At 35.6% G+C, this 21,793-nt stretch overlaps 1 protein-coding gene across 4 annotated transcripts in view; it reads left to right on the top strand.

The window, feature by feature from the left end:
• MFN1 (mitofusin 1) overlaps positions 1-21,793 on the top strand; it is a 34,303-nt gene that overhangs the window by 3,634 nt on the left and 8,876 nt on the right. For all 4 annotated transcript variants that reach the window (XM_014838353.3, XM_014838354.3, XM_014838355.3 and 1 more), the window contains exons 3-14: positions 977-1,112; positions 2,490-2,652; positions 5,693-5,817; positions 7,548-7,656; positions 9,076-9,183; positions 12,201-12,354; positions 12,472-12,539; positions 18,386-18,507; positions 20,405-20,531; positions 20,710-20,814; positions 21,087-21,189; positions 21,333-21,562. In XM_014838353.3, the coding sequence (XP_014693839.2) occupies positions 977-1,112; positions 2,490-2,652; positions 5,693-5,817; positions 7,548-7,656; positions 9,076-9,183; positions 12,201-12,354; positions 12,472-12,539; positions 18,386-18,507; positions 20,405-20,531; positions 20,710-20,814; positions 21,087-21,189; positions 21,333-21,562 (1,550 nt within the window). The remainder of the gene's footprint in view (positions 1-976; positions 1,113-2,489; positions 2,653-5,692; positions 5,818-7,547; positions 7,657-9,075; positions 9,184-12,200; positions 12,355-12,471; positions 12,540-18,385; positions 18,508-20,404; positions 20,532-20,709; positions 20,815-21,086; positions 21,190-21,332; positions 21,563-21,793) is intronic.

Genomic DNA, 21,793 nt, shown 5'->3' with positions numbered 1-21,793 from the left:
TCTTTTGTGCAGGATTCTTAGGACCCATTGCAACAAAGCGTTTACCTTTCATCAAATATTCAGATACTATGGGCATTTTTACTTTTCTTTTTTTTTTTTAAAGATTTTATTTTTTTCCTTTTTCTCCCCAAAGCCCTCTAGTACATAGTTGTATATTCTTTGTTGTGGGTCCTTCCAGTTGTGGCATGTGCAACGCTGCCTCAGCGTGGTTTGATGAGCAGTGCCATGTTCGCACCCAGGATTTGAACCAACGAAACACTGGGTCGCCTGCAGCGGAGAGCGCGAACCTAACCACTTGGCCACCGGGCCAGCCCCATTTTTACTTTTCAAATGGCATGTTAATATAAAAGAAAGCCAAAGTATATGTGTATCTTGGGTAGTCCATTGTATAATTAACTTAATACAGTGGATTGGTTCCAGGACCCCCTGTGAATACAAAAATTCACGGTGCTCAAGATCCTTATATAAAATGGTGTAGTATTTGTGTATATAACCCATGCACATCCTCCTGTCTGCCTTAGATCCTCTCTAGATCACTTATAATATCTAACACAATGTACATGCCATGTAAAGAGTTACTATACTGTACTGTTTAGGGATTAATGACAAAAAAAAGTCTGTGCGTGTACAGTACAGATGCAGCCACTGTAGGACTTTTGATCTGCAGTTGGTTGAATCTCGGATACTGAGGGCTATTTTTTTTTTTTTTAATATTTTATTTTTCCTATTTCTCCCCAAAGCCCCCTGGTACGTAGTTGTATATTTTTAGTTGTGGGTCCTTCTAGTTGTGGCATATGGGATGCCACCTCAACACGGCCTGACGAGCGGTGCCATGTCCACATCCAGGATCCGAACCGGCGAAACCCTGGGCCGCCGAAGGGGAGTACGCGAACTTAACCACTCGGCCTCAGGGACGGCCCCTGAGGGCTAACTATTCATTTATATCACTTCGTCTAATACCATTTCAATTTTGCAGGAACATTCAAGAATCCAGAACTTGATCGAATAGCTACTGAGGATGATCTGATAGAAATACAGGGGTATAAAAACAAGCTTTCTGTCATTGGTGAGGTGCTGTCTCGGAGACACATGAAAGTGGCATTTTTCGGCAGGTAATCTAATCCTTTATTATTCTCAAGGGTAGTTTCCAGAAATCAGTTTTTCTTGGTCATATCCTCAGCTTTGTTTCTGATGTTTCAGCAAGTGATATTCCTCCCACTTTTCTGACAACAGTTTCTGCCTGTGTTAAATGTTAAAGCTATTAATTAGCATGCATATGAACTTGTTCATTTTAGTTCCTGGTATAAAATGAAGCTTTATGAAGGTCAATCATATTTTTAAAAGATGCTCTTCTCTAAGAATTGGCTTCTTAGCCAGTAGTAAGAATAGAAGTACAGATAAATGATATGTATAACTTGTGACTTTTTAAAATTTCTGTTCATTATCGGATGTGTCTTCCAAAAGGATTCTTAGCCACATGGTTCCCAGAAGGAGAGTGGGAAGTGCTGTTTGTTAACTTGCCCGTCTGGAGTGATAGTGGTCTCTGCCACAGCTTAAACATTCCTTTAAGGATCATTTGTTAGCTACCTATGTACCATGCTCTCTGTGAGGCACTGGGGAGTCAAAGACGTGACTAGGCTCATACTTGGTTGCTCAAATATCATGTGCTCTGTATCAACAGAGGCATTTGTTTACTCACTAAACTAACCTCATGGACCTTCTAAGCTATTTCCCATCTTAGAGCTTTAGCACTTGCAATTTCCTCTCCCTAGAATTCTATCCCTTGTTCTGTGTCTGGCTCCTTCTCACTCTTCAGATCCATGCTAAGTGGTACTACCTCAGAAACCTTCTCTGGCCACTCTATCTAGAGTGTTCCTTTTCTGTTGTTCTCTGTTAAAGCACCCTGTTTGCGTCCTTTGGAACTTTCCCACGAAACTCTGTTGTTTTGTTTGTTTCTATTGCCTGCTTCTCCCACTTGACCATGTTCTCAGGGCCTTACACAGAGTCTAGTACGAGGTAGGTCCATAAAAGAGGCCCTACCTCAGATTAGGGTGGAGTAGGAGTGGGAGGGAGGAGGGCTCCTGGAGAGGCGATGACTCAATTGTCCTACTTGAGAAGGAGAAATAACTATTAGCTTTGGATGTGAAAAAGGTCCAGCCTGGATTTAAGGAGACGGACATCTCAACCCATCTTGGGATGGGAAGAGTGTCACAGAATTTGGAGCTGTGATTTCAAATTGCCACAAGAAGCAAGAAAGATAGAAAAGGCAAGGATAGCTTTATAGGAAAGATGAGATTTGTTTTCCTCTATTTTTCTGAAATGTATGTTGCTAATATTTGTGTGAGTCATGTTGTCGATTTTTTCATTAAAAGTGGAATATGATGATATTTTAACAAAATTTGAATTCTAAAAAAGTTGGTCCTAGACCCAGTGAAAGAAGAAAGTTTTTACTGTTTTGTTTTTCATGATTTTGTATATTCATTCTTCAGGACAAGCAGTGGGAAGAGCTCTGTTATCAATGCAATGTTGTGGGATAAAGTCCTCCCTAGTGGGATTGGCCACACAACCAATTGCTTCCTGAGTGTTGAAGGAACTGATGGAGATAGAGCCTATCTTATGACAGAAGGATCAGAAGAAAAAAAGAGCGTGAAGGTATGATATTTGCCCTTTAGCTGCATAATGTACCTGAAGTAATGTTCTTAACTTGTTCTTTCTTTTGTTTTTGTTTTTTGAGGAAGATTAGCCCTGAGCTAACTACTCCCAATCCTCCTCTTTTTGCTGAGGAAGACTGGCCCTGAGCTAACATCCATGCCCATCTTCCTCTACTTTATACGTGGGATGCCTGCCACAGCATGACTTTTGCCAAGCGGTACCATGTCTGCACCTGGGATCCGAACCGGTGAACCCCGGGCCTCGGAGAAGCAGAATTTGCGAACTTAACCACTGTAGCACCTGGCTGGCCCCTTAACTTGTTCTTTTGAAAAATTTTTTCATAAGATGTCTGCATTGCTGGAGATGGAAGAACCATTAATATTTCTATTCATAGCTTTCAGTGCCATCACTAATATTTTGAATTCTCTAAAATTCTTTTGCTTCAGAGCTAAATTACTAGAAGAATAAAACCTGTCCTTAACTTAAAACAGAAGTAAATTAGAGTTAAAAGTATTAATTTTTTTAAACAAGGTTCCCAGGAGAAAGAACATTATTGAACTGTGTTGTTGCTGTTTAATCTCAAATCTTGTCTTTTTTGTTTTAAAGATTGGCAGTTGAGCTAACAACTGTTGCCAATCTTTTTTTTTTATTTTCTTTGCTTTTTCTCCCCAAATCTCCCCAGTCCATAGTTATATATTTTAGCTGTGGGTCCTTCTACTTGTGGCATGTGGGATGCCACCTCAGCGTGGCCTGACAAGCAGTGCCGTGTCCGCACCCAGGGTCCAAACCAATGAAACCCTGGGCCGTCGAAGCCGAGCACATGAACTTAACCACTTGGCCACGGGGCTGGCCCCTCAGATCTTGTCTTTTTAAAGAAAACTTTGTTTAAAATATTGGGCTCTGGAAACTATTTTAAACTATTTGGTTTAGTTTGTGCAGTCTGCTTCGGCAGCTCAGGGTTTGCCAGTTCGGATCCCGGGTGCGGACCTGACACCAGTTGTCAAGCCATGCTGTGGTGGCATCCCACATAAAGTAGAGGACGACTGGCACCTGTTAGCTCAGGGCCAGTCTTCCTCACAAAAAAAGAAAACTTTGTTTAAAAAGGTGGGCCCTGGAATCAGTTTTTGACACCTCTGTGCCTTTAGTAAGTATATTCATGAATAAATGTTATAACTTTATCAGATAGGGGCCAATGGCAGTTCTCTACTTTTCATAAATTTCTTAAGGAATTCTGTGCCCTAGGTTACTTCAGCCAAAAAGAAAGAAAGAAAGAAAGAAATTAGGATGCAAGATGTTGACTCTGAAGTGAAAGCACTTGGTACAGGCACTGTTTCTCACTATGGTCGCTTTCTCTTAAGTCTTAAGAGCTCTCTCACAAATGCAAAAGTTCAGTGTTTGAAGATCCATGCCATTTTCGTTTTTGCTAAACTAGGTGAATTCATGGGTCTAACTCTTGTTCTGTGAGTTTGCTGTTTGATCCAGATCAGGTAACTCTATTTAATACCCTTCAGATTAGTTATGAGGAATAAATGAGATGATATTTATGAAAATATTTTTTATACTTGTAACCCATACAAAGGAATCACTTGCTTTATAATCAAGACTTTTTATCAAATCAGAATTCAAACTGCCTGTGGCTTTAGATCCTCAAAGTCAAGTGTGTGTGATATTTTTAATCATCTCATTTTTCCTGACCTGTGCTCTCAACTTGCAATCCTCTTCCTTCATGCTCTTTTACTCCTCTCTCCAAAATTTAAATTTGTTTTCCTCAAGTAATGACCTGCTTTAAGGTGTAAATAAATTGAGTCTCGTGCTGTAATGGTTTACTTAGTAAAAGAAAGGCGACAGTAATAACTAACACTTGATGGCACGCTTGCTGTGTACCACGCACGATTCTAAATCCTTGGAGTAACTCGAACCTCATCACAACTCTGTCAGATAGGTGCTCTTTTTATCTTAATTTTATAGGTGAGGCATCAGGATTTTAGTACAAGTTTAAAATTCTATCAAAAAGTTTATGAAAGCAAGCAAAAACACCCTACCTAACATTGTCACTATGGAGATTCACTTCAACCCTGATCAGTGCTACTGTGCCCATTTGAAAATAGATGTTTCCCTTTAAGATTTGATACAAATCACAAATGAACCATAGAGGAATGTGTACCAATGTGCTTTCCTTGGTTATTAGTTTTGTCTTAAAGCCCTTTGTATTTATTGTATAGTTAATTTAACACACGCGAAAGGTATTAAATTAATACATTAATAAATATATATGGAAGTCATCTTGAGAAACAGAAATACTTCAGTGAATTTAAATGGAAAGAGAAGGCATAGTTGTTGATTTCAAGCAGGCTTATGGGAATAAATAACTACCACTGAAAAAAATCCTTTATTAAAAGAGAATGTATTGAGCTTCTCTTGTATCACCTTGGTCTTATTCCTAAGGTGTTTTAAAATCTATTTTAGTAATGACATAGCTTCTGTTTTCCCCTCTTATTACTAAGCAATACACATTTGTTTTAGACAATTCAGAAAAGACAAATAGGCAAAATGAAAAGAAACTCCAAAATTCGCACCCTTCCCCAAACCAGTGGAAATCCTTTGGTATAGAGTTAAATTTGTCTTTCTCTGTATTTTTTAAACAAAATGGTTTTATATCATGTGTGCTATTTTCTGATTTTCTTTTTTTCTCTTAATATGTTTTAAATTTCTTTTCATACAAACCATATCAATTTCAGGGGTTGTGTAGGATTCCATTGCCAGAGTTCTGTTTGTTGAGCATTTAGAATGTTTCTGGCCTTGATTGTCTTTGCAGAATGGTATGAGTAAACTGTTTTAAGGATACCAATTTTTTTTTCTATTTGGTAATTTTTGTAAAACTCAGTTTCTCAAGATTGCTCAGATGGTTTTATTTCAAATTATTTAATGTTCTGCTTTTTGCACATTTTGCAAAAATAAATGTACCAAATCATAGTAGTTTTAATTTTTATTGAATTTTGTTATAAGTAGAGTTTTGTTTTTTCTTTCCCTCCCACTATAGACAGTTAATCAGCTGGCCCATGCCCTTCATATGGACAAAGACTTGAAAGCTGGCTGTCTTGTACATGTGTTTTGGCCAAAGGCAAAATGTGCCCTCTTGAGAGATGACCTGGTTTTAGTGGACAGGTAAAATTACCTATGAATTGTCATTTTCTCCTTGTAAATGTTTCATAGAATAATACTGCTTGCTTTAGCATGTAGTACATAGAAATTTAAAATGTACAGTCGCTGCTTTGTTCCCGGTTGCTAGATGGTTAAGGAACACATAAGGTATGGGCTTCTGTTTTTTAATGATTACATAAAAGTGCCAATTTATCAGTCTAGTTCTGTTACAAGAAATTTCAAGGATGGCTACTTTGATTCTTTCCTAAGACCGATGTTGTAGTTTGGGTAAGTGGCTGGGCCTCTAATTGTAGGTATCTAGATAACTCTAAGTAGATATTTTTTTAACTAGTAATGTGTTTCAAGTACAGTAGCCCCTGTTATCCAGGGGGATATGTTCAAGACCCCCAGTGGATGCATGAAACTGTGGATAGTACCAAACCCCATATATTTTGTGTTTTTTCCTATACATACCTGTGATAAAGTTTAATTTATAAATTAGGCACAGTAAGAGATTATGAACAATAACTAATAATTAAAATAACAATATACTATAATAAAGGTTACCATAGATCTCAGCAACCTCAGCGTGCGATGTTTTTTCTTTCCTTATTAAGTCAAGAGCTTTCACCTTTTCACTTAAGGGAATCACTTTATGGCTTGTCTTTGGCATATCCATATTGCCAGCATCACTACTCTTGTGCTTTGGAGCCATTGTTAAATAAAATAGGGGTGACTTGAACACAAGCACTGCGATACCTTGACAGTTGATCTGATAACCAAGACGGCTACTAAGTGACCTAACAAGTGGGTAGCATATACACTGTGGATACACTGGACAAAGGGATGATTCATGTCCAGGGCAGGACAGAGCGTGAGATTTCATCACATTACTCAGAACAGCACACAATTTAAAATTTATCAGTTGTTTATTTCTGAAATTTTTCGTTTATTATTTTTGGACTGCACTTGACCGTGGGTAACCAAAACCTGCAACCTCAGATAAGGGGGGACTACTGTACTCAGCAGAAGTAGTTCAAATGAGAGAAAAGATGCTTGTGAAATAGAAATAATTTGGTTTAAATATAATATTGCCTAATTAATTTTGTGTTATTTCATAGACAGACTATCCATGACCCTAACCTGTCATCTTGCCAACTTGTCGCAGGATACATAAAGCCAGTATATGGACAGTTGCACTATAATTTTTATAGTATAGATTGTATATTAAATTTATGTCTAGCAGAGGATGTTTTACTTTTTTTTATTTATGCTTATAAGCACTTAAACTTCCTTGAGCTGTTCTGGAGATAGCTACTTGCACTGTCGTTTTTCATTATGTATTAGCCAATTTTTTTTTTTCAGTATTTATTTTTCAGCCTTCCAAAGCATAGAGACTTAAAAGATTAAAATGTTGATCATGTTACTTGCTTTGTCGAAAATCACAAGGTTGTCTTTCGTAAATAAACTTTTTTTTAGCATTTAAGTTGTCAATTGGATAGACTTTGGGACTTCCTTGTCAGCAAAATAAACATATAGAAGTATCTAAAGCACAGATTCTTAACTTGCCACAACTTCTCTCTTATAGGTGAGAAAGTAATTTAAATCTCCTAGGCTTCATACTGATGACTGGTAGAAATCCTGTCCTTTAGGCTTTACATAACTCATAAAAGTTTAAAATGTTATCTTTCTATGTTCCAAATTTTCTTTTCAAAAAATATTATATAATACAATTCTTCTTTTATTCCTATTAGTCCGGGTACAGATGTCACTACAGAGCTGGATAGCTGGATTGATAAGTTTTGCTTAGATGCTGATGTCTTCGTTTTGGTTGCAAACTCTGAATCAACACTAATGAACACGGTAGGATTTAATCATACTATTATGTTTGAGTGGTAGGAAATGAGATGGTATCTGTTTTAATTCTGAAAAGTGATGGAAGTCCAAATTATGGATTGGGAAGACCCTCTAATATCAAGGGTGAACAAAGGAGTTGTGTTTGCATGGGACCAGAAGGGCTGAGTGTTGCCAGCGTTTCAGTAGCAGTCTAGCATTTGATGGCTCTAGCTTCTAGAGGATCTTTGAGTTGAAGGTGTGATATGTGTGTGTTGTTGACATTCACTGTGGTTATTTCCCAGTTTCGGAAGGAATGGGCTGTTAGGACATTGGCTTAAGCCTCTTGAATAAAATGTAACACCCTCACCCCACCCCCCATCTGGCAGGCAAGGCTTTTCATATTTTGAATTTTGTCAACTTTTTCCTTTTCCAGTTTACCTGTGTACACTCAAAGCTGCTGTCAGACTTACATTGCTTATGTGAATGTCTAGAGCCATACTCATCCCAAATAAACTTTCCAGAGTTTAGATAGCTGATATCCAAAACTAGAGTATAATTTTTAAAAATTGTCATCAAAAGTATGTAAATGGCCAAAGGTCATCATAACCTAGGTGTTACCAGCAAGACCTCTGTTTTGTTACTGTATCACTGTGCCACTGTGTTATTAGTTTGTGTGGCCCGATCTCTGTCACATAGACGAGCCTGATTTGACAGTGCTGACAGTTGTTTATAACCTGATGATATAAAAAATTAATGTTTAAAATCTGTGTTGGAGTAACCGCATTATTTGAACGTTGGATAAGCAAACTTTGATACACATTCTGACTTTGGTGCCTCTGTTTATGCTTTTCTTTGCCCCCAATTCTTCCCCCTCCCATCTTTTGTTTTCTGAAAAAGCCCTGTTATCACTACTTTCAAGCTCATCTTTATCACCACTTTCTTCAATATGGAATTTTTCCTAATTTCAACTAGATAGTCTCCTTCCTTTGAATAGTCATAGCTTTTATTTATAGAGTTTATGGCACATACCTTTCTCTCTTGTTTATTATGATGTGTTGTGCACGTGTCTTACATTGTTATTAATTTAGTTAGTCTAAATAGTAAAAAAGAATTGAGGTTGATTTTTGAAAATATCGACCATCGTGTACAGCAGTACCTTTTATGTCCTGCATATAGTAGAGAGAGATGAATATTTGTTAAATTGATTTGCAAAAAAGATTCATGGCAGGAGCAGGCAAATCTTCACTTTTGCCGTCTTATATTTTAATTTTCCTATCTTTGCAAAGTTTAATGCTCAGAGTGCTTTGGTCTCCTTTATCAATGAGTGTGAATCTCTGTTGTCTAAATGGTTCAAACTTTTAGATGAAAATAAAGCTTTAATTATATATGTAAATATAAGAGAGCTTTTAAAAGTGAACATACTATTGGGTATTTGATATTTTTCAGGAAAAACAGTTTTTTCACAAGGTAAATGAGCGACTTTCCAAGCCTAATATTTTCATTCTGAATAACCGTTGGGATGCCTCTGCCTCGGAGCCAGAATACATGGAAGATGTAAGTTATTTTTTTCCCTTAAGGTTTGAAATACAGTCATGTAGATAGTTATCAGAGAAAACAACATACCTTATAGAACATCGGAAGCAGTATTCTCTTACTTCAGAAAAGAATATAATTCTAGAAAACCTGAAGTGGCTATGTGATAGAGACCAGAATGTTAAGCTACTTTGAAGGCACGTGTGTTTTAAAAGTGCTATGTAATCATTTTACATCTTGAAACTTCATTTCTGTTTGTTTTGTTTTAATTTTTTATTGAAGTATAACATAACAAAAGTATACCAATCGTAAGTGTCCAGCTCAGTGAATTTTACAAACTTAACAGACTTGTGTCAGGATCCAGATGAAGAAGCAGAATATTCCTAGGACCCTAGAATCCACTCCTTCAAGCCTCTATCCTCTCTCCCAGGGGTAACCACTTATTATGACTTCTAACACACTGGATTAATTTTTACTGTTCACCTTTATGTAGCAGACTCATGTAGTATTTACTTTTCTAAAGTCGGGTTTTTTGCTCAGTGTTACATTTGTGATATGCATCCATAGTGTTGTGCACAGTTGAAGTGCATTCTCATTGCTGTATAGTTCATCCTGTGAATAACTGCAAGTGATTTATTCATTCTCCTAGTCATGAGCATTTGGGTAAATTTCCTGTGTTTAGCTATTGTGAATAATGCTGCTCTCATAGTCTTATGTATGTCTTTTTGGTGCATGTATGTATGTATTTCTGTTGAGTGTATACCAGTGGTTCTCAGTGTGAGGAATTGGCTGATTTTGACCCCCAAGGAATATTTGGCCATATCTGAAGACATTTTTGGTTGTCACAAGAAGGGGAGTGTGCTATTGGCCTCTGGTGGGTAGAGGCTAGGGATGCTGTTGAACATCCTATAGCACAGAACAGCCCCCTCAACCAAAGATTTATCTGACTCCGAATGTCAGTAATGCGGAGATGAGTGATCCATGGGTGTATATTTAGGAGTAGAGTTGCTGGACTGCAGGTTAAGAATATGCTGTTTTAGTAAACACAGCCCAAGAGTTTTGTTTTTGTTTTTTTGTGAGTTTTTTTTTTTTGAGGAAGATTAGCCCTGAGCTAACATCTGCTGCCAGTCCTCTTTTTGCTGAGGAAGACTGGCCCTGAGCTAACATCCATGCTCATCTTCCTCTGCTTTATATGTGGGACACCTGCCACAGCATAGCTTGACAAGCGGTGTGTAGGTCTGCACCCAGAATCCGAACTGGCGAACCCCAGGCTGCCAAAGCAGAATGTGTGAGCTTAACTGCTGCACCACTGGACCAACCCCCAAGAATTTTCTAAAGTGCTTATAAACCAGTTTATACTCCCACCAGCAGATTGAGACTTCCAGGTGATTTATACACTCGCCAACACTTGGTATTTGTTTTTCTTTTTCTTTTCATTTTAGTTATGCTGGTGATTTTAGAAACTTCTTGTTAAAAAGAATAGAGTATTTGGCATTTGGTCTCTAAATAATGTTTATTTAATTTGCTTGATACTGCTTTTTCTGATTTTAATAGCAGTATATGTTTATTGTAAAAAATTTAGAAAACATATAAAATTAAAATGTATACTATCCCATCACTATTCCCATGTTATATTATTTGCTTTCGTTCTTCCCCTCACCCCAAAACTGGAATTTTGCTTAATATGAAGCTATATATCCTACTATTATTAACTCTTCTTTTATAATCATACTTTCTTTTTTTTTTTTAAAGATTGGCACCTGAGCTAACAATTGTTGCCCATCTTCCTTTTTTTTTTTTTCTGCTTCTCCCCAAATCCCTGCAGTATATAGTTGCCTATCTTTTTAGTTGTGGGTCCTTCTGGTTGTGGCATGTGAGACACCGCCTCAACATAGCCTGACAAGCAGTGCCATGTCTGCGCCCAGGATCCGAACTGGTGAAACCCCAGGCCACTGCAGCGAAGCACGCAAACTTATCCACTCCCCCACGGGGCAGCCCCTATAATCATGCTCTTTCAAATTGGAATCTCATTTAATCATCAGAGAATTAGGAAATATCACCCACAGATTGTTCTTCCCTTTTCTTATTTAGCTTAATTTTATTAAGTCTTTAGATCTCTTATCATAGCCATAATGCTAAAGGCTAGTAGTAAATCCTAACTAACTTCTAACGCTTAGTCCTAATTTTAATACCCAAACGCTAATCTTAAACTTGACACTGCAGCTCTAATCCCTAGCTAGTGCATTCTCCCCAACTTTAATTCTCAGTGTTTTTGAGGAAGAAAAATATGCTATTTATGTTCTGATTTCAAAATAAAAATAGCTTCATTGTAGCAAATTTATTGTAGCACTTATTTTCTGATTTCAAAGTCATTCATAGTTTCATTGTAGAAAATTTGGAAAATAAAGCATAAGGAAGAAACAAAAATGCTACCCATTTTTGTGGGTATGCCTGCCGTCTATTTTAAAGATTTTTTTTCCTTTTTCTCCCCAAAGCCCCCTGGTACATAGTTGTATATTCTTCATTGTGTGTCCATCTAGTTGTGGCATGTGGGACGCTGCCTGAGCGTGGTTTGATGAGCAGTGTCATGTCCGCGCCCAGGATTCGAACCAACGAAACACTGGGCCGCCTGCAGCGGAGTGTGCGAACTTAACCGCTCGGCCATGGGGCCAGCCCCCTGCCATCTATTAATTTATGCAAATATATGTACACACACATGATTTTTTGTAGTGTAATCATGTACTTCCTTAATACAGAATTAGAAACCTTTCCCCATGCTAAGAAGTAATATTTGTCTACAGTATGTTTTATAATGGAATGGTCCATCAGAATTTTAAATTAAATGTTCAAAGGAAGAATCATTAAGAGATTTCCTATCAACAAATAACAAACTTCATTTATTAGAATTTTTGGATTTGCTAAGTATATGGGAACTATTACTATAATATCACTATAAGTGGAGTTTAGGCCTGTAACTGTCAGTTATAATTATATTTGTTTAATTATTAGAATTCTTTTAATACCCTATTTTTCTCTAGGTACGCAGACAGCACATGGAAAGATGCCTACATTTCTTAGTGGAGGAGCTCAAAGTTGTGGATCCTTTAGAAGCACAGAATCGTATCTTCTTTGTTTCTGCAAAGGAAGTTCTTAGTGCTAGAAAGCAGAGAGCACAGGGGATGCCAGAAGGTGGTATGTATTCATTATAGATTTCATTTGAAATACAAGTATAGGTTACAAAAATAGCATGGTAGAAATCTTATCTTGCTATATATACTGTGTTTTAAAATCTTCACCTAAATATTACAGGTGGGGCACTTGCTGAAGGATTTCAGGCAAGATTACAGGAATTTCAGAATTTTGAACAAATCTTTGAGGTAGGAATAATGTGAATGTATTGGCTAATAGAAAATCGTAATGTTGGTTGGAGAGTGATCATAGTCTTTTATTTTCACTGTTTATCTTTGTCAATATCCTTTGCTATTATTTAGCATAGTTACTGACACAGGTGAAACAAAGAAAGTTTGAAGAAAGGAATGAAGTTCCTGCAGAATGGATGATCTGTAAGAATTGAGAATTAAAGATTATAATTTTTTCCTTACTCTTTTTCCTTATATATTTGTATGTAAATGAGAAACTGTTTTCTGATATTACTTGTGCAATGAGTGAAATTCTCTGTATTCAATAATTTGGGGCAAGATTAAACCAATATAATTGCCATTGGAATGGATTATATAGCAAAGTGAAGATCATCTTTTTTCTTTTGTACCATACTGTTTATAGAGAGATTTAGAGCATACTTAATGCCATTTGACAGAAGTTTATTACGTTTCTAAACTCTTGTCACATATTAATTCTCCACATTGTATGCCAAAAGTCCTTAACAAACTAATGAATACAAAAATAATTAAATACAGGTCCTGTACTTGGTAAACTGGCAGGAACTACTGAGGCACGTGAGTAGCTAGTGTGTGTGCAGCCTTGGGGAGAGCAGATACTTTCTTAGGTTTCGATGTAGTTCTTTTATTCAGAGACATTAAAATTCATCCTACATTTGACTGAAAAGTTCTTGAGATGTTAATCTTCTAAATGCTTATGTAACCCTATTTAATCCTAGCTCTGCTTAGATTGGTATCCACTGCTCACCCACGAATCAACACAAAGATTTCAGAACTGAAAAAACTTCCGTTTGTAATTATTTTTCCTTATAAGTAATAACTGCCTTAATAGTAAGGACATGAGCATTAAATGTACTTGGCAGAATTTTTTAAATTAAACATTTACTCACTATCCTCTATCTTTAATTTGGTACAAGGGAGAGAAACTATTAGGTCGATGAAGACAAAGTGTTTAAGAAAGAGAACCCCAATACCAGCTGTCTTGGTAAGATCTCTGTTTAGAGCCCCCTGGGATATCAGCAGATGCCTTCTCAAGCTAAGCCACAGGATACATGAAGTCCCAGTTACTCAAAGACCATTGTTTGTTTTCTTTCCCTTTTGCTTTCATGAGAGATTTAGTGCTCTTCTCACTCACTCTTACCAGTATTTCATTCATGGAGAAACTACTGGGGAGAGGATCTATTGTTCTGTTTCCCTTGTCTGTCTTTCTTTATTGACCTTTTCTTTCTTTTTAGTGTGTGTGTATGTGTGTGGATATTTGTCATTGATTTCCCCTACCAAATCACATACTGATCTGTTACACATTTATGCCTCTTTCATATTGAGTACTGGTACAGATTTTGCTTTCCCAGAGTATCTCCTTGAAGAGGTAGGAATGAGAAGAATACAAGATGTCCTGTGGTGCATGGTTCCCACACCTGGCTGATCTTGAGAATCACATGAGGCGCTTTGGAGAACTGCAGACTCCTGATCTAGCCCAGAGCCTGATCCAGTGGGGCTGGGGTGGATCTAGGAATCCGTATATATTCAAAACTCCCCTGTAGTGATTGATTGCACTAATCAGGCAGACTTAGGAACTATTCTTTTGAATGTTTTTTCAGAAGAAAGTTGGCAGTTCACTTTTTTATTGCAAAAGTTCGTTTGGGAATCTGAAAAATATGTTTGGAAAAAAGCTGTTTACGAGTAACAGCTTTTACGTACCGTTGTGGAGAATGTCAGGCTTTAGAATTTGAAATTTTTGTTTAATTAAAACTATGTTAGATCTAAAATGAGAATCAACTAGAAATTATTTCAGTTTACCTAAAGAAATAATCAGATGGGCAAAAAATTTTGTCTAGATGGCCAAAGCATTTTTTGGTGATTACGTTGACAACTCTTCTCAACTTTTTTCCAAAGCTGAAATTTGTTACTTCTTTAAATCAATTTTGGTAATTTATGATTTCCCTTAAATTGATTCATTTCTGAGAATTTATAATTTGGTAGGGTAAAATTGTTTTTTTAAATCTCCTGTATCCTTTCTCACTCATACGTGTATACATATACACATATATGTATTTACATGTATAAATTAAATATATATGTATGTGTATTTAACCTTAGTTGGATTTGCCAGTGATTTAATTGCTTTGCTTTATCCTCCAAAGACCCAGCCCCAGCCCTTGGTTAATCAATCAGTGATAAATAGTATTTTTTATTTTTTAAAATCTATGTTAATCTTTAAACATAGATTTCTTTTGCTTTATACTTTAAGTGAAATTGTTTTTTTGGTTTTTGTTCCTTAGGAAAGAATTTAGGGCTATGAATTTGTCTGTGGATTTAGCTTTGGACATGTTCCATGCGTTTCGGTATCCAGTTTAGTTTTCATTATTTATTAGTTTTTAATTATAGTTTTTGGCATTTCCTGTTGAATACAGGAGTTGTTAAAATTCAGATGTTTTGATTCTTTTCATCCAAATTTTGGTTATTAATTTCTTGATTTCTTTACAATGTGATGACAAGAATGTGGCCTTTATACACATTTTCTCTTTGCTTTTAGAATCAACTTTTTTTTGTAGTCTTGTAAGATGATTTTGTGAAAAGAAAAACTGTACCAAGTTCATCATTTTTATCAAACAGTCTGATATTTGCCATGGACTTCTTGAGATTCATTTGGTTCCAAAGGAGCTAAGTATTAGGAACATTTAGAGTACCAGGTTAAATAAGGCTTAGAAATTAAATCAGGGAAAATCAAGAAAATCAATGTTAATTCTATTAATATGTTTTCTTACTGTTTTTTAACCCATATTTGCACAGGTATTTATTCTGAAGGCAATTTAGAGATCTAAATTTAGTATAGTTTTGGTTTATAATGGGAAAGAGTTATAAGATAACTCTGCTAAAATGTCAGTGGATTTGTTGTAAAAGACATTCCTGGGACAACTGGTGAAATTTGAAAATGGACTACTGCGTGTTAGGTTAATAGTATTGTCCCCGTGATAAATGTTCTGAATACAATAATAGTTTCGTAGTTGGCTAAGAAAGTATCCCTGTTCTTAAGAGACACATGTTAATATATTTAGTAATAAGGTCATGGTGGCTGCAGTGAATTGTCAGATTGTTCAACAGGAAAATATATATATATATGTATGAAAATGTATGTGTTTCTCTCTATATAGACATATCTATGTATTTCTCTCTCTATCCGTATGGAGAGAGAGAAGGAAAGATAAACACATGAGGCTGAATGTTAACATTTGGTACATTTACTTGAAAGGTATACTGTATATTGGTGTTGTTACACTTTCCTGTCAGTTTAAAATATTTCAAAATAAGTTGGGTGTGGTGAATAACATGTTATTGGGTGTTTGAGGTCGCTTATATCAAGGGGACTTGACAAGTTTGTTTTATGTTTCAGTTACACATAAATATTAATACAATATTTACAAACATGTAACTATGATTAATTACCAGCCAGCTTCTTTAGCTAGTATTAGAAAATCAGAACACTCTCTTAATTGAGATGTAATTATTGTTTTGGTTCTAAATCTTTAATAGATTTTAAAACAGCCTACAGGATACTCTGACAAGACGGAATTTAAATTGGTTTGGTTTGGTGTAGTATTTTAAACTTCTTGGAAAGTTAGAGTTCTTGATAAAATAAGTGTGGGAACTGCTGCATGCTATATGTGTTCCTGTGGAGATTTGTAAGCATATTAGTCTATTAAGGGCGCTGAGAAATAATTCAGTAGAGAAACTTTGTTAGCATTTCCCATACTTATTTCAGAATAGAGTATTTCTTTTGCAGCTTGACTCTGAATATATTTCTGATCATTGGGAACATCAGTGTGGTGTACTTCTTAATTAGAATAAGATTGCCTTTTTCCTTTATACTTATTCACTTGTGTAGTTTTGAATCAAGGAGTGACTGTTATATTGCCTACTAACTTTTGGAGATCTTTTCTTTTCTGTCTAGTCTAGCTCTAATACTGTGCTGTCGTCTATAAATTTTGGGTCTTCATTGCTGATATCTAGATCTGCTTCATCGAGGAACATAGAATTTCTTTTAAGCTTTTTTTTCTTTTAGAAATATTTTTTTGCCTTTATTATGGTTTTTTTGTGGAGGTTAATTTGCCAATTTATGAGATACAGTTATTTAAAGTAAAATCAAAGCTTTGTTTTGGTCATTAGAAAATAAGCAGTTTATACCTTAAATGTTTAACTTAATATTGCATAGTTATTGGTGGTGGGTTTTGCTTTGGCATGTGCAGAACAGGAATATTGTAGCTTCCTACCACTGATCTGTTTAGGATTAGTGATACTGAATGATGTATAAATGAGCTGAGCCATGAGGAAAAGTCAGGCTATGCAGTGAAAAAATGGGCTCTGAGTTAAGGCTTTATAAACTGTTAACTAATGAATTACCTCATGTGCCCTATAGCTAAAGAAATGAGTCTGTTTTGTTTTGTATACCTCAAACAAAATACAGAAGAGGGCAGCTACAATAGCAAAGAGATTTTAAAAGTCTTTTCTGTCTTAGTGAAGTGAATAATCATTTTAGAGATGTAAAAGCTAAGCGTAAGTTATAAATAGTACATTGAATGAATGTAACATACTAATGATTTCAAGATAAACAGTACTAGAGTATTAAATGAATACCTTTTAAAGCCTGAAAGCTATTTATTTTGATGAAGGATAGTAATTACTTTAGAAAGTAATTACCACAATTTGTACTAGTTATGTAGATAAAGAAGTTCAAGAAGATGAATTCATGGAAATATTGGATAGTTGGGGCATAGTCCTAATTTTTAAAAGTTTATCATAGAAAATAAACAAGGCCTCCTACAAAACATCTATTTTGTTATTGATGTCGTGCTAGCATTTCTTGATTATTCAAAGACTGATAGCATTTCTCTGTAAATACTTGTAATTTTCAAATGTTATTGTCAGTATAGAATTTGATTTTCTATGAAATAAAAAAGGCCACTTTTAACTTAATTTTGCAAACATTCAATGATGAGTCACAGCAAATATTTTAAATAACAAGTAGCATGTACATATTGAAATCGAAACAAAAATTTCACAAAATAAACATAGTAATTCTGATGTGTTTCTTCTATTTTAAAAAAACACTGAATATGAAACACTAATTGATTTGTACAACTATTAGTGCGTTAGGAGCTGCAGTGGCTTGAAGGTGAAACAAATGAGACGGGGCATCATTCAGACCTGTATGCACACACTGTAGACCAGTGACAATAACAGGATTATCTTTGGAATAGCTGTAGATATTTTTCTGTAAATGATTTAAAATATCGCTTAGGTTGTTAAAGAGTAGTTTTCAAATTGTTCAAGTTTTAATCTGTAGAAATCCTTTTTAATAACCTTATGTGAATCATATCATTCAACTAATTTTTTTTAATAAGGTAGAATTCAAATTTATAACTCAAGAACTTCATTAGGTTATCGCAAGTATGAGAGAAATCAAGATAGATGGATTAGAAGTAGATTACAGGCGATCCAAATAAAATTTGTAATTCTAATGAGGAAACCTTTTTTAACTTTGAAAGTAGTACCCTGTTTATTTTTAAAAGTATTATAGTCAGAAGACCATTGCACATTACTGTGTAAAATTACACAGATATGAACTTGCTGTTAAAGCCCTTTTTACTTTTGAATCCTTGTAATTTTTTTTAACCTTTGTAATTTTAAGTTGTGTTTATCATGCACTTATTTTCTATCCTAATTTCTGTTTTGGTTAAATTAGAAACAGCAAGTTTTTGTGTTTAAATTCCTGAAAATGTTGTGATGGAATTACAGTAATGTGTTATGGCTTGGGCCCCTCGCAGGAGTGTATCTCGCAGTCAGCAGTGAAAACAAAGTTTGAACAGCACACTATCAGAGCTAAACAGATACTAGATACTGTGAAAAACATAATGGATTCAATAAACGTGGCAGCAGCAGACAAAAGGTATGAATTCATTCTACTGCAAAATAAAAATTTTAATTTTTTTGTGTGTCAATAGGAATTCTTTAGACAAAGGTTTCAAATTGTTATAAATACTTTCCACACTAAAATCAACCTTGTGGGTTTAGCTGATGCCTACTTAGATGGTTTTAAATGTATATTTGAAACTAAATATTCTGCAACCTTTGAACACATCATTTACATTCCCTGGATCTCAGTATTCTCATGTGAGAGTTGTGATTTTAAAATGTTTACTGGCTTTATAATATCTTTAAAGTGGTGGAAGAACCGTTTCTTCAGAATTTTTTGAAGAGGTCCAAAACAGGTGACCCTCTTCTTTACGTTCACCTGTGACCCATCTTTCACGTATTCGTACACTGATACCTTGAAATCACTCTTTTATGCCAGTGATGGTTTTTTATTGGATGGTAAACAAATGAAGGGATATTACCTGCCAGCCAGAAAGTCAGTTTGGTAAGCACTACCCTATATGTCATATTGTACTGCGTGATTTTATCCCATTTGTTACCTTATAAAGATGAAAATGAATACACGGAAGTGCCAGCACTAAAGGGCAGTTCACACAAACTTGGTACACTTGAAACAAAGATCAAGATGTTAGATGTGACAAACGTAATGATGTTAAGCCTCAACTGAACCTTTAGTGGGCTTAAGCCAATCAAAGGAAAGGTATAAATCCTCAAAGATTAAGTCCAAGATGACATAACATTGGGAATTTTAAATGTATTTGATCTTGCTGGGGACAAAACTCTACTCATATCTTGTCTAAGTCTCTTGCTTGATTTTGACACTTTTGCAGGATGCATTATATACAGAATTTAGAGAATTTCCAGCATGTAAAATATAAGGGTGAGAACCCAGAGTCTGATCTCAAGCCCTGTACAATGTTTATATGTAATGAGATTGTGTTGCCGTTTATATCCCTTCCAGCTCAATTGCTTTATTATAGTAGCCAAAGTGAGTTTTTGGTCCACTGGCTTGACTTTAATATTATTAAATTAGAAAAATACAGGAGGGGCCGGCCCCATGGTCTAGTAATTAAGTTCACTGTGCTCTGCTTTGGCAGCTCAGGTTCATAGGTTTGGATCCTGGACATGGACCTACACCACTTGTCAGCCATGTCGTGGCAGCAACCCACATATAAAGTAGAGGAAGACTGGCAACAGATGTTAGCTCAGGGCTAACCTTCCTCAGCAAAAATAAATAAATAAATAGGACATTGAACTAGACATGGCGCAAAGAAGATGTGATTTGAGGATGGTTTCTATAATCATAATGTCTTGGGAACTTTTTTAGCTAAAGGTGATCTTAAAAGGATCTCAGGTTTTTGTTTTCCTGTATCATCGAGGGGTTGACAGATTTTCTGTAAAGGCCAGATAATAAAATATTCTAGGCTTTGTGGGCCGTAGTATCTCTTGCAACTACTCAATTCTGTAATTGTAGAGCAAAAGCTGCCCTGTGGACAGTAGGTACATGGATGGGCACAGCTATATTCCAAGAAAACTTTAATAACAAAAACAGACAGCTGGCTGGGTTTGCCTTGCAGGATGTCATTTGCTGACCATTTATTAAATAAAGTCAGTATTGAGTTCCATTTTGACTGTTCATATCTGTGAAATATTTGGAGATTTAGAATCTTTATTAACCCTCTGTGGGATTCAGGTGCCACATGGGCAGAGAGACACAGTAGTTTATATCCGATCATCTATAAAATATTTTATCAGTGAAATATTATTTGAATCCTTTTAGATGTTGAAATAGGAGGTTTTTTTATTCTGTCATGCTAACAGATGGTTTAATACATAAGTGAGTGCCCTTGCGTAATTGTTTTGGGACTTCAGTATACTCTGAATATTAATTACTTTTCATGCTGTAATAGGGTTTATTCAATGGAGGAGAGGGAAGACCAAATTGATAGACTGGACTTTATCCAAAACCAGATGAATCTTTTAACACTAGATGTGAAGAAAAAAATCAGGGAGGTTACGGAGGAGGTGGCAAACAAGGTGGGTGATGGTAACTGTGTGGTTAAAATATCTGGAAATGGAAATGTTTTTGATAATGCTAAAATGTTATCCCTGTTACCTTAAAGGAATATTTTGTTAAATTTTTCTCAGTTTGATTTCTTGAGTAGTTGGTAGTCTTGTTTAATTTTTTAAACTCTGATTTTTTTCCTATCTTCAGGTTTCGTGTGCAATGACAGATGAAATTTGTCGACTGTCTGTTTTGGTTGATGAATTTTGTTCTGAGTTTCATCCTACTCCAAGTGTATTGAAAGTATATAAAAATGTAAGTTAAAAGTTACTCAGTTTCCTCTTCTTATTCTATACTCTTATTTAGTGGTGTAGACATTTTACTGTCTTCGTGGCAGTCAGTACACAAACTGTTGTATCGCCTGTGCACTCTTGTAATAAATATAAACTACGTTGTCTATAGACTACATAGAAAACTTATCCTCTTAGAATAAGATCATTTTAGCATTTACTACTTATTAAAAGTTTTTATAAAATCTGCATATGCTCTAGAGAAAGAATAATGTCGACACTTACCATTGTTAACAGGAGTTAAATAAGCACATAGAAGATGGTATGGGAAGAAATTTGGCTGATCGTTGCACCAATGAAGTCAACGCTTCAATGTTTCAATCCCAGCAAGAAATTATTGGTAATATTTACGTTCACAAGTTCATGTGTAGTTTTTCTTTCTTTTGTTGGTAAAGGATTTTTTTCCTTTAGGTATTTTATAAAATGTAAAACATTACTTACTATCATTTCTTGAAATAAATGTCTTAATTTTGTTCTTTCTAGAAAACTTGAAGCCGTTACTTCCAGCCGGTATACAGAATAAACTACATACACTGATTCCTTGCAAGAAATTTGATCTCAGCTATGACCTGAATTGCCACAAGTTATGTTCAGACTTTCAGGAGGATATTGTATTTCGTTTTTCCCTGGGCTGGGCTTCCCTTGTCCATCGTTTCCTGGGCCCTACGAATGCTCAGAGGGTGCTTCTGGGGTTGTCAGAGCCTATCTTTCAAGTAAGTCTTCTGTTTTTGATGTTTGTTTGTTTTGGAGTAGGCCTGTTATTAGGTGGTTATTGCTGTACCACACAGGTATGTATTTTTGATTCTACCGATTGAGATTCTCCTTTTTTGTTTTCCTTATGTGATTTTCTCTAACAGAACTAGCTGTGTCAAATTTGCATATTTGTGAGCTAATATCTATCACATAGAGCCATTTCTGAATTAGGTATACTATGCATAATGGAA

The sequence above is a fragment of the Equus asinus genome, chromosome 5, assembly GCF_041296235.1.
Source record: "Equus asinus isolate D_3611 breed Donkey chromosome 5, EquAss-T2T_v2, whole genome shotgun sequence".
Lineage (NCBI taxonomy): Eukaryota > Metazoa > Chordata > Mammalia > Perissodactyla > Equidae > Equus > Equus asinus.
Note: the sequence above shows the minus strand (reverse complement) of the source record. Positions and strands in the feature narration are given on the sequence as shown.